Source organism: Nerophis ophidion, linkage group LG07 (assembly GCF_033978795.1).
Source record: "Nerophis ophidion isolate RoL-2023_Sa linkage group LG07, RoL_Noph_v1.0, whole genome shotgun sequence".
NCBI lineage: Eukaryota > Metazoa > Chordata > Actinopteri > Syngnathiformes > Syngnathidae > Nerophis > Nerophis ophidion.
In genome coordinates, this window is record NC_084617.1 from 2,421,619 (window position 1) to 2,435,529 (window position 13,911).

The 13,911-nt window shown below is 42.4% G+C and overlaps 1 protein-coding gene across 1 annotated transcript in view; it reads left to right on the forward strand.

The window, feature by feature from the left end:
• kcnt2b (potassium sodium-activated channel subfamily T member 2b) overlaps positions 1-13,911 on the forward strand; it is a 148,562-nt gene that overhangs the window by 89,509 nt on the left and 45,142 nt on the right. Inside the window, exons 11-14 of the mRNA XM_061905189.1 lie at positions 5,195-5,359; positions 10,696-10,832; positions 13,096-13,159; positions 13,325-13,433. Of these exons, the coding sequence (XP_061761173.1) occupies positions 5,195-5,359; positions 10,696-10,832; positions 13,096-13,159; positions 13,325-13,433 (475 nt within the window). The remainder of the gene's footprint in view (positions 1-5,194; positions 5,360-10,695; positions 10,833-13,095; positions 13,160-13,324; positions 13,434-13,911) is intronic.

Genomic DNA, 13,911 nt, shown 5'->3' on the forward strand with positions numbered 1-13,911 from the left:
GAAAATAAAAATTAAAAAAAAAATAATCTAAAAATATAGTTAAACACTGACAAAATAATTACATAATAAAACAACATGTGTAAAGTAGTTAATTAAAATAAGAGAAGAAAAGAAAAATGTAAAAAAAAAATATTCTAAAAATATAGTTAAACAATGACAAAATAATTACATAATAAAATAACATGTGTAATATAATCAAAATACACTCCACTCCCTGCATCTTCTTTATTTCAGTAATTTTAAATGACTAAATAAAGTATATTATTTTTATAAGATACTTTTTCATTAAAAAAACAAACAAACATGAAATCATTACTTCTGCCATAACTTCTTTAAAGAGGTCATATTATGATTTATTTTCTACATTTAACAGACTTCCTTGTGGTTTTTATAACATGTGATAGTGCTTGTCTGGTCAACATTTTGCATCGATGATGTTTTAAGGACCGTTTTCAAGCCGCTTTTTCACCGCCTCTTCAGCAGTCTTATTTACGTGCCTCCACTTCGACAGCATCTTCTCCCCCGTCAGCCATGCTGTAGTTTTTAGGACTTCCGTATCGAGTCATCTGACTGACTTGAGTTAGAACTATGCTACTTTGTAACAGAAATGGTGTCAGTGTAGGTCGCATGTGGATCTACACACCAAGAAGATAGCGAAAAGGAAGGAGCTTATTGACTACAATATATATATATATATATATATATATATATATATATATATATATATATATATATATATATATATTGCCAGAAGTATTTGGCCTCCTGCTTTAACTCGCAAATGAACTTGAAGTGCCATCCCATTCCTAACCCACAGGGTTCAATATGACACCTACTGCAGCTATCACAGCTTCAACTCTTCTGGGAAGGCTGTCCACAAGGTTGCGGAGTGTGTTGATAGGACATTTTCCACCATTCTTTCAAAAGCGCATTGGTGAGGTCACACACTGATGTTGCCTGGCTCTTAGTCTCCGTTCTAATTCATCACAAAGGTGTTCTATTAGGTTCAGGTCAGGACTCTGTGCAGGCCAGTCAAGTTCATCCACACCAGACTTTGTCATCCGTGTCTTTATGGACCTTGCTTTGTGCACTGGTGCACATTCATGTTGGAAGAGGAAGGGGCCCGCTCCAAACTGTTCCCACCAGATTGGGAGCATGGAATTGTCCAAAATATTTTGGTATCCCTCAGCATTCAAAAAGTTCCTTTCACGGGAACTAAGGGGCCAAGCCCAACTCCTGAAAAACAACCCCACACCCTAATTCCTCCTCCACCAAATTTCACACTCCACACAATGCAGTCCGAAATGTAGCGTTCCCCCTGGCAACCTCCAAACCCAGACTGGTCCATCAGATTGCCAGATGGAAAAGCGTGATTCATCAGTCCAGAGAAGGCATCTCCACTGCTCTGGAGTCCAGTGGTGATGTCCTTTACACCAAGCACCCCAATCTTTGCATTGGACTTGGTGATGTGTGGCTTAGGTTCAGCTGCCCGGCCATGGAAAGCCATTCCATGAAGCTCTCTGCATACTGGACGTGGGCTAATCGTAACGTCAGATGAAGTTTGGACTGACTGTGCAGAAAGTCTTTGCACTATGCTGACCTCTCTGTCAGTTTACCTGGCCCACCACTTGCTGGCTGAGTTGCTGTTGTTCTCAAACTCTTTACTTTTCTTATAATAAAGTAGACTTTGGACTATTTCGGAGCGAGGACATTTCACGACTAGATTTGTTGCACAGGTGGCATCCTCTGACAGTTCCACGCTGGAAATCACCGAGAGTGGCCCATTCTTTCGTAAAAACAGTCTCCATGCCTAAGTGCTTGATTTGATACACCGGGCCAAGTGATTAGGACACCTGGTTCTCATCCCTTGGATGGCTGTCCAAATACTGAACTTAAAATCAAATTATTCCTTGTCTGAAGTCTTTTTTGTAAGTGCGGTTGTTGGCCAGTTGGGAGATTGCAAACAGGACAGGATGTAACAACACATTTTGTTTAGTGTTGTGCACATAAAGCAGTTTAATGACATTCGAGGGATCGAGAGAATAAAAATAGTGTTGTAAAAAGACGTAGGATGCAGTGAGTCCTCACACAGTGTGAGGTTCTTGTCGCCGTGTGACCGTCTGTGGAATGAGTTTATGGGGATAAGTTTGGCACAAAGCTGGTCAAAATGTGTATGTTGTCAATATAATGTGATGATGTTGTTTGCTAGATTAGCACCATGTTGTGTTGGCAAACAAACTGACACGTATTTGCATACACGGCTGCAGGATCAGTGCTCGAGGAACAGAGAATGTGTGTCAACTTATTTGCATGGTCGGTCAGAAAGTGAAGAAATATTACACATATTAATAATACAGCAACATCCTTTTATGATTTCACAAACCTTGTTTCCATATGAGTTGGGAAATTGTGTTCGATGTAAATATAAACAGAATACAATGATTTGCAAATCCTTTTCAAGCCATATTCAGTTGAATATGCTACAAAGACAACATATTTGATGTTCAAACTCATAAACTTTATTTTTTCTTTGCAAATAATGATTAACTGGGAATTTCATGGCTGCAACAAGTGCCTAAGTAGTTGGGAAAGGGCATGTTCACCACTGTGTTACATCACCTTTTCTTTTAACAACACTCAATAAACGTTTGGGAACTGAGGAAACTAATTGTTGAAGCTTTGAAAGTGGAATTCTTTCCCATTCTTGTTTTATGTAGAGCTTCAGTCCTTCAACAGTCCGGGGTCTCCGCTGTCCTATTTTATGCTTCATAATGCACCACACATTTTCCATGGGAGACAGGTCTGGACTGCAGGCGGGCCAGGAAAGTACACACACTCTTTTTTTTTACTAAAGCCACGCTGTTGTAACGTGCTGAATGTGGCCTCTGAAATAAGCAGGGGCGTCCATGAAAAAGATGGCGCTTAGATGGCAGCATATGTTGTTCCAAAACCTGTATGTACCTTTCAGCATTAATGGTGCCTTCACAGATGTGTAAGTTACCCATGCCTTGGGCACTAATGCACCCCCATACCATCACACATGCTGGCTTTTCAACTTTGCGTCGATAACAGTCTGGATGGTTCACTTCCCCTTTGGTCCGGATGACACAATGTCGAATATTTCCAAAAACAATTTGAAATGCGGACTCTTCAGACCACAGAACACTTTTCCACTTTGCATCAGTCCATCTTAGATGATCTCGGGCCCAGAGAAGCCGGCGGCGTTTCTGGATGTTGTTGATAAACGTCTTTCGCTTTGCATAGTAGAGCTTTAACTTGCACTTACAGATGTAGCGACTGTCATGTCTTGTGATCATGTTTTGTGTAGTTATGTTCTGTTTTGCTTAAGACTCCATTGTTTCCTGTTTTTGCACTTCCTTGTTTGTTTTGTTTCCATGAGTACCCATTAGTTTTCACCTGTCCTCATGTCACGCACCTGTCTCACGTTTGCATAGTAGAGCTCTAACTTGCACTTACAGATGTAGCGACCAACTGTAGTGAAGTGAAGTGAATTATATTTATATAGCGCTTTTCTCTAGTGACTCAAAGCGCGTTACATAGTGAAACCCAATATCTAAGTTACATTTAAAGCAGTGTGGGTGGCACTGGGAGCAGGTGTGTAAAGTGTCTTGCCCAAGGACACAACGGCAGTGACTAGGATGGCGGAAGTGGGAATCGAACCTGCAACCCTCAAGTTGCTGGCACAGACGCTCTACCAACCGAGCTATGCCGCTGAAAAACCACTGTATTTAGTGACAGTGGTTTTCTGAAGTGTTCCTGAGCCCATGTGGTGATATCCTTTAGAGATTGATGTCGGTTTTTGATACAGATGGAAGGTCACGGTCATTCAATGTTGGTTTCCGGCCATGCCGCTTACGTGGAGTGATTTCTCCAGATTCTCTGAACCTTTTGATGATATTATGGAGCGTAGATGTTGAAATCCCTCAATTTCTTGCAATGTCACTTTGAGAAAGGTTGTTCTTAAACTGTTTGACTATTTGCTCACGCAGTTGTGGACAAAGGGGTGTACCTCGCCCCATCCTTTCTTATTTTTTGCCACCTTTCCCAACTTCTTTGTCACGTGTTGCTGGCATCAAATTCTAAAGTTAATGATTATTTGCACCAAAAAAAAGGAAACAATGGAGTCTCAAGCAAAACAGTCGCTACATCTGTAAGTGCAAGTTAAAGCTCTACTATGCAAAGCGAAAGCCTTTTATCAACAACATCCAGAAACGCCGCCGGCTTCTCTGGGCCCGAGATCATCTAAGATGGACTGATGCAAAGTGGAAAAGTGTTCTGTGGTCTGACGAGTCCACATTTCAAATTGATTTTGAAAATATTCGACATCGTGTCATCCGAACCAAAGAGGAAGCTAACCATCCAGATTGTTATCGACGCAAAGTGTAAAAGCCAGCATGTGTGATGGTATGGGGGTGCATTAGTGCCCAAGGCATGGGTAACTTACACATCTGTGAAGGCACCATTAATGCTGAAAGGTACATACAGGTTTTGGAGCAACATATGCTGCCATCTATGCGCCGTCCTTTTCATGGACGCCCCTGCTTATTTCAGCAAGACAATGCCAAGCAACATTCAGCAAGTGTTACAACAGTGTGGCTTCGTAAAAAAAGAGTGCGGGTACTTTCCTGGCCCGCCTGAAGTCCAGACCTGTCTCCCATGGAAAATGTGTGAAGCGTAAAATAGGACAGCGGAGACCCCGGACTGTTGAAGGACTGAAGCTCTACATAAAACAAGAATGGGAAAGAATTCCACTTTCAAAGCTTCAACAATTAGTTTCCTCAGTTCCCAAACGTTTATTGAGTGTTGTTAAAAGAAAAGGTGATGTAACACAGTGGTGAACATGCCCTTTCCCAACTACTTTGGCACGTGTTGCAGCCATGAAATTCTAAGTTAATCATTATTTGCCAAGAAAAAATAAAGTTTATGAGTTTGAACATCAAATATGTTGTCTTTGTAGCATATTCAACTGAATATGGCTTGAAAAGGATTTGCAAATCATTGTATTCTGTTTATATTTACATTTAACACAATTTCCCAACTCATATGGAAACGGGGTTTGTAGATGTATATTTATATGTATATAAATACATGTATGTATTTACCAAATCAAAGATTGAATAGTCAACTTCTCCCTCCCGTCTGCTGACTAAGTCTGCTGTCGCCCCAAATGCAGTTTGAGCAGCTGGCCTTCCTGTGGATGGAGCGCCAGAAGTCCGGCGGGAACTACAGCCGCTACAGGGCGCAGACGGAGAAGCACGTGGTGTTGTGTGTCAGCTGCCTCAAGATCGACCTCCTCATGGACTTCCTCAATGAGTTCTTTGCTCATCCTCGCCTCCAGGTGCTCCACACAAGTCTTGCACGAGAAGCTTGGTGTCGGTGGTCCGTAATCCTTTTCCATCTGAGGTCAACACATTGGATTATTGCAGCAGTTGGTTGGATCACGCCACTGCTGCCTTGCTCATGTGTGTGTTGGCCACACGTGCGCATGCTAATTAGTTTATAGCCTCTTGCTTGAAGTTAAAGTCCTACTGAAATGAGATGTTCTTATTTAAACGGGGATAGCAGCTCCATTCTATGTGTCATACTTCATCATTTCGACATATTTTTGCTGAAAGGATTTAGTAGAGAACATCGATTTTGGTCGCTAATAAAAAAAGCCTTGCCTGTACCGGAAGTAGCAGACGATGTGCGTGTGACGTCACGGGTTGTGGAGCTCCTCACATCTGAACATTGTTTACAATCATGGCCACCAGCAGCCAGAGCGATTCGGACCGAGAAAGCGACGATTCCCCCATTAATTTGAGCGAGGATGAAAGATTCGTGGATGAGGAAAGTGAGAGTGAAGGACTAGAAAAAAAAAAATCAATCAATCAATGTTTACTTATATAGCCCTAAATCACAAGTGTTTCAAAGGTCTGCACAAGACACAACAACATCCTCGACTCAGATACCACATCAGAGCAAGGAAAAACTCAACCCAATGAGACAATGAGAAACCTTGGAGGGGACCACAGATGTGAAAGTCCAGTCCATAATGGATCTAACATAATAGTGTGAGAGTGAAGTCCATAGTGGATCTAACATAATAGTGTGAGAGTCCAGTCCATAGTGGATCTAACATAATAGTGAGAGTCCAGTCCATAGTGAATCTAACATAATAGTGTGAGAGTCCAGTCCATAGTGGATCTAACATAATAGTGTGATAGTCCAGTCCATAGTGAATCCAACATAATAGTGAGAGAGTCCAGTCCATAGTGGATCTAACATAATAGTGTGAGAGTCCAGTCCATAGTGGATCTAACATAATAGTGTGATAGTCCAGTCCATAGTGAATCCAACATAATAGTGAGAGAGTCCAGTCCATAGTGATCTAACATAACAGTGAGAGAGTCCAGTCCATAGTGGATCTTACATAATAGTGTGAGAGTCCAGTCCATAGTGGATCTAACATAATAGTGAGAGTCCAGTCCATAGTGGATCTAACATAATAGTGTGAGTCCAGTCCATAGCGGATCTAACATAATAGTGTGAGAGTCCAGTCCATAGTGGATCTAACATAATAGTGAGAGTCCAGTCCATAGTGGATCTAACATAATAGTAAGAGTCCAGTCCATAGTGGATCTAACATAATAGTGTGATAGTTCAGTCCATAGTGGATCTAACATAATAGTGTGAGAGTCCAGTCCATAGTGGATCTAACATAATTGTGTGAGAGTCCAGTCCATAGTGGATCTAACATAATAGTGACAGTCCAGTCCATAGTGGATCTAACATAATTGTGTGAGAGTCCAGTCCATAGTGGATCTAACATAATAGTGAGAGTCCAGTCCATAGTGGATCTATCATAATAGTGTGAGAGTCCAGTTTATAGTGGATCTAACATAATAGTGTGAGAGTCCAGTCCATAGTGGATCTAACATAATAGTGAGAGTCCAGTCCATAGTGGATCTAACATAATAGTAAGAGAGTCCAGTCCATAGTGGATCTAACATAATAGTGTGAGAGTCCAGTCCATAGTGGATCTAACATAATAGTAAGAGTCCAGTCCATAGTGGATCTAACACAATAGTAAGAGAGTCCAGTCCATAGTGGATCTAACATAATAGTAAGAGAGTCCAGTCCATAGTGGATCTAACATAATAGTGAGAGTCCAGTCCATAGTGGATCTAACATAATAGTGTGAGAGTCCAGTCCATAGTGGATCTAACATAATAGTGAGAGTCCAGTCCATAGTGGATCTATCATAATAGTGTGAGAGTCCAGTCCATAGTGGATCTAACATAATAGTGTGAGAGTCCAGTCCAGCCCTAAATCACTAGTGTCTCAAAGGGCTGCACAAACCACTACGACATCCTCGGTAGGCCCACATAAGGGCAAGGAAAACTCACACCCAGTGGGACGTCGGTGACAATGATGACTATGAGAACCTTGGAGAGGAGGAAAGCAATGGATGTCGAGCGGGTCTAACATGATACTGTGAAAGTTCAATCCATAATGGATCCAACACAGTCGCGAGAGTCCAGTCCAAAGCCCTAAACATCTCCCTAGGGAGGCGTTCAGGTTGCATCCTGACCAGATGCCCGAACCACCTCATCTGGCTCCTCTCGATGTGAAGGAGCAGCGGCTTTACTTTGAGTTCTTGAGTTGTGGGTTCTTCCGAGGATGTTGTAGTCGTAATGATTTGTGCAGTCCTTTGAGACATTTGTGATTTGGGGCTATATAAATAAACATTGATTGATTGATTGAGTTCCTCCCGGATGGCAGAGCTTCTCACCCTATCTCTAAGGGAGAGACCCAAACTCATTTGGGCCGCTTGTACCCGTGATCTTGTCCTTTCGGTCATGACCCAAAGCTCATGACCATAGGTGAGGATGGGAACGTAGATCGACCGGTAAATTGAGAGCTTTGCCTTCCGGCTCAGCTCCTTCTTCACCATAATGGATCGATACAACGTCCGCATTACTGAAGACGCCGCACCGATCCGCCTGTCGATCTCACCATCCACTCTTCCCCCACTCGTGAACAAGACTCCTAGGTACTTGAACTCCTCCACTTGGGGCAGGGTCTCCACCCTTTTCTGGGCAAGAACCATGGACTCGGACTTGGAGGTGCAGTTTCTTCACACTCTGCTGCGAACCCATCCAGTGAGACCTGAAGATCCTGGCCAGATGAAGCCATCAGGACCACATCATCTGCAAAAAGCAGAGACCTAATCCTGCAGCCACCAAACTAGATTTCCTTAATACCCTGACTGCGCCTAGAAATTCTGTCCATATAAGTTATGAACAGAATCGGTGACAAAAGAAAGAGTCCAACCCTCACTGGGTACGGGGCCGACTTACTGCCAGCAATGCGGAAGTCATAACGTCATCAAAGTGTCAGAGCTAGTTGTTGACGAACCCCAAGAAGCAGAGAAGGAGGCAGGCCTTTTGCAGGTAAACGTGTTTTAATCAAAATACTAGAACAAGAACAAACAAAAGGGTACTAACAAAGGGCGCGCACGTGGGCAGATAACAAACTAAGGGAGCTAGCATGAGAGATAGACAATAAAAGGAGCTTAACATGGGAGCTAGCAAAAACAAAAAGGGTCTAGCGTGGAAGCTAAAGGGGAGCGAGCAGGAAAACAGAAGTCATAACGTAAGCTACATGAGTCATAAAGTAAGCTACAAACATCTAACAGATGTAGCTTACCGCTATGCTGCAAATACAAGACATGGCACGACACGACAGTAGCGACAAGAGCGACATCGACAAGACAATAATCCAGCCCTGACTGGAGGACAAAAGCAGGTACAAATAGGACCAGGCTGATTGACACCAGGTGTAACCAGGTGCCAATCAGCCGCAGCTGAGAGGAAACAGCGCACAGCCAGACCAACAGGAAGCTGAACCAAAATAAGAGTGCTGACAGGAACTAAAGACAGGAAATACTACACACACACAGAGAGGAAAAACTAAAACACAAACAGTGGTAAGCCTGACACAAAGTTGACCTTTGGGCTTTCGCACACAGCACCAATGTTTGAAAAAACAAAACTGAGGTAATAAAAGAAAGGTAAATCTATTTTTTGAAGTTTCACATTTCATCTCGTAGTGCTGAAGTCACTGTAGTCGTCGTGATCTCAAACCTCCTGGACTCTGCGTTGTGTTTGATGTAAAGATGGGACAGGAGACTTGAGTCATGCTAAGGACGCCGTTTACTTCCTGGTGCGGAATGGAACGGAACCACTAGGCCACCTACTCAGTGGCTGATTGGTTAGAGTTTCCGCCCTGAGGTCTGTAGTTTGTCGAATCATATCAAAGACTAGAAAAATGGGAGCCATTACTTCCCTGCTCGGGACTCGGCATCAAGGCTTGGAATTGGGGGTTAAATCAGCAAAAATGGTTCCCGGCAATTCCCTTTTAATGCCACATGCAGTTGATGATAACTGCTGCTTCTATGTTAGGCTTTAGCAGACTTTCCCTATTTTTCCCCCAGACAGCATTTGGTGAACTCAAACAAGAAGGCTATGGATTGACTCAGACTGAACTCAAACAAGAAGGCTATGGATTGACTCACACTGAACTCAAACAAGAAGGCTATGGAGTGACTCAGACTGAACTCAAACAAGAAGGCTATGGAGTGACTCAGACTGAACTCAAACAAGAAGGCTATGGATTGACTCAGACTGAACTCAAACAAGAAGGCTATGGAGTGACTCAGACTGAACTCAAACAAGAAGGCTATGGATTGACTCAGACTGAACTCAAACAAGAAGGCTATGGAGTGACTCAGACTGAACTCAAACAAGAAGGCTATGGATTGACTCAGACTGAACTCAAACAAGAAGGCTATGGAGTGACTCAGACTGAACTCAAACAAGAAGGCTATGGAGTGACTCAGACTGAACTCAAACAAGAAGGCTATGGATTGACTCAGACTGAACTCAAACAAGAAGGCTATGGATTGACTCACACTGAACTCAAACAAGAAGGCTATGGATTGACTCAGACTGAACTCAAACAAGAAGGCTATGGAGTGACTCAGATTGAACTCAAACAAGAAGGCTATGGAGTGACTGAGACTGAACTCAAACAAGAAGGCTATGGAGTGACTCAGACTGAACTCAAACAAGAAGGCTATGGAGTGACTCAGACTGAACTCAAACAAGAAGGCTAGGGAGTGACTCAGACTGAACTCAAACAAGAAGGCTATGGAGTGACTCAGACTGAACTCAAACAAGAAGGCTATGGATTGACTCAGACTGAACTCAAACAAGAAGGCTATGGATTGACTCAGACTGAACTCAAACAAGAAGGCTATGGATTGACTCAGACTGAACTCAAACAAGAAGGCTATGGAGTGACTCAGACTGAACTCAAACAAGAAGGCTATGGAGTGACTCAGACTGAACTCAAACAAGAAGGCTATGGATTGACTCACACTGCTTTTCGTCTTTTTAAGGCTACTGGAAAATTGATCTTGAAAGTCCTTAAAAAGTGCTTGAATTTGGCCGTGGAAAAGGTGTACGAACCCGGACTAAAGCCCTAGAAAATGCTCCGTAGCATTTGAATGTCTTACTAAATTATTTTCAGGGTGTGGTTTTGCTCTTTTTTTTGCCTTGAAAATATTGAAAAGACATCTATAACACTTAGGGGAAGTATATCATAGTCTTTATGTTTGGTTGTGTGTAGGATTACTACGTGGTGATCCTATGTCCAGCAGAGATGGATGTCCAGGTCAGAAGAGTCCTCCACGTTCCTCTGTGGGCCCAGAGAGTCATCTACCTGCAGGGTTCTGCCCTCAAAGACCAGGACCTGATGAGGGCCAAGTGAGTATCAGCAGAACACCAGCAGGGCCTCGTAAATCCGTTCTTAGAGACATAATGTAGTATTTTAGACAAAACAAACATGCAGAATTAGTATAACACTAACCTGATCATTTTTTACCAAGGACTGTCAATAGGGGAGGGATGGATGGATGGATGGATGGATGGATGGATGGATGGATGGATGGCGATCTAATCACTCTAGTAGATCTGATACTACCCTTGGTATCAACATGACCGATGTATGGATCGAAAAGCCCAACAATCGTCATATTATTCTGTCTCTTATTAATCTACTTGGTAGTTTCATGTTAGTAACTGCTTACTTTCTGCCAGAACACGATTCTATCTACACTTCGTAAACTTTACTAACCACTGCCTGTAGAAATCTTACAACTCATGATTCGATTCTGATTGTTGGGGTTGTGATTCGATTCAGAATCAATTCTTGTACTAAACTACAGTGGTCCCCAACACAATTGGTACCGGGCCGCAGAATAATTTTTTATTATTATTTTTTTTTTTGGAATGATTTTTTGTTTTTTATTAAATCAACATAAGAAATAATAAATTAGTGCACCAACCCAAAAAACCTCCCTTTTTCATGACAAAAAAAAAGAAAAAAGAATCCCCCGCCGGGCCGCGGGACAACTTATCAAGCGTTGACTGGTCCGCAGCTACAAAAAGGTTGGTCGAGGAGGAGATGGCCCTTTTAAAATGAGATGTTCTTTTAAAAAGGACAAAAATCTGTTTTTGAAACAATACATATATATATTTTTTATTCATTTAATTGAAGTCACATACAAAAAAACTGAAAGCATAAGCATTTTTATTATATTATATTTAAGGCCTAGTGGCCACATGCGTGGACAGCACCTTTTAGCTCTTATTTCCACACTACTGAATTGGGGTCTTATGGCCACTTATGTGGACATTTATACTGCCATCTGGTGGTGTCAGAAGAAGAGTACAACATACAATGGAATTTGGAAAAAAACAAGTCCAAAACAAGTCAAACACTCAAACATTAAATCTGCTTAGTGAGAAGAATTTTCTTATCAGACAGAAAATGAGCAAATATCCCCCTCATTTAACATATTTAATCTTACTTATATTTCAGTTTTTGCAGTGCACCGTGTGTCTCTGATCATGAGCGCCCCTATTGTGAGGCACGAGAACTGTTTGCTTCACCTCAGCTTTTTTCTCTACCGTCAGACAAGAACGTGCTCTGACCGCACGGCAGACAGAGAAATTTACGAGGGATTGCGAAAATTCAGCGATTTTGAAGAAAAAAATAATCCAAATTGGTGAAGCTAAACGAAAATTAAAAACTAACAATTACAATTATTTTATCATTATATATTTTATTTATTTGCATGATCACGGGTGAGGCACTGCCTCCCCCTGCCTCCCCTGACCGCACGTCACTGCACCAATCGTATTTTTATGTTTTAATAACAATGTTTATGTAATAATTGTCAAAACGTGAATCTTGGGGTTTGTTTTCCCGGAAGGCAAAGGAAAGTTGGTGAGGAAATCATTTATTTTAACACTAACAAAATGAACAAACAAAAGGCGCGCACAATGGCGGAGAACAAACGTGACTTATGAAAACAAAAGACTTGCACAAAGGCAATTAACTATGAACACGAAACAAAGTGAAGTGAAGTAAATGATATTTATATAGCGCATTTTCTCTAGTGACTCAAAGCGCTTTACATAGTGAAACCCAATATCTAAGTTACATTTAAACCAGTGTGGATGGCACTGGGAGCAGGTGGGTAAAGTGTCTTGCCCAAGGACACAACGGCAGTGACTAGGTTGGCGGAAACGGGAATCGAACCTGCAACCCTCAAGTTGCTGGCACGGCCACTCTACCAACCGAAAAACACAAAAACACTTACTGTGGTCTGGCATGAAGCATGAAGTATAATAAACAGGAATCTCATGGGTAGCAGAGATAGAATGGATGGATAGATGGATAGGATAATATCACCAGGACGAACAACAGAAACAGACTGGCTTAAATAGCAGTGACATGATCAGTGAAATCAGGTGCGTGACTCGACAGGGGAAAACTAATGGGTTGCTATGGTGACAAAACAAACAAAAGTGCTCAAAGAGTCCAAAAAACAAAACCGAACATGACTAAAAGAAAACACGATGACACGGACATGACAATAATGACAGAAGCCTAATTTAGCAGACCGGTTTGTTTGTGAGATAACAACACCCTCCTTCCTGTGTCTCATCCATCCGCCTGCAGGATGGATGACGCCGAGGCCTGCTTCATCCTCAGCAACCGCTTCGAGGTGGACCGCATCGCTGCTGTATGTCCCCCACTCCTCATTGTGCATGCTAACAACGTCCCCAAAAATGTCGCAGCCATCATGAAGACTCTTAGAGAGGAGCTGCAATCTGACGCTGCTAACGAAAGAGTTCTGGATCCATTTCACTCCATCACTTTCTCTCCCTTCCGTCTCTAACGGGGTCAGGACCATCAGACCATCCTGCGGGCCTGGGCCGTGAAGGACTTTGCGCCCAACTGCCCGCTCTACGTGCAGATCCTCAAGCCGGAGAACAAGTTCCACGTCAAGTTTGCGGGTGAGTGTCAAAGACCTCGTTTATTTCCACGTTCCTGCTCTGAAATCTGTGAGCCGCTGTGGGAGAAGACCAGGGAGGTTTGTGAAGTGTAAACACAGCACAGGTGAAGACGATGTTGCACCTGAGGGAAACAGACTTGTTTGTTTTTCTGGTACAGCAGGAAAAAATGCTACACTGTATTGCCAATTGATGAGAATACGTCGTTCTAATGACTTAGCCCGGTGTATCAAATCCAGCACTTAGGCATGGAGACTGTTTCTACAAACATGTGTGAAAGAATGAACCACTGTCAGTGATTTCCAGCGTGGAACTGTCATTGGATGCCACCTGTGCAACAAATCCAGTCGTGAAATGTCCTCGCTCCAAAATATTCCAAAGTCAACTTTATTATAAGAAAATGGAAAAGTTTGGGAACAACAGCAACTCAGCCACCAAGTGGTAGGCCACATAAACCTCATATATTGTCATAGGATGCCAC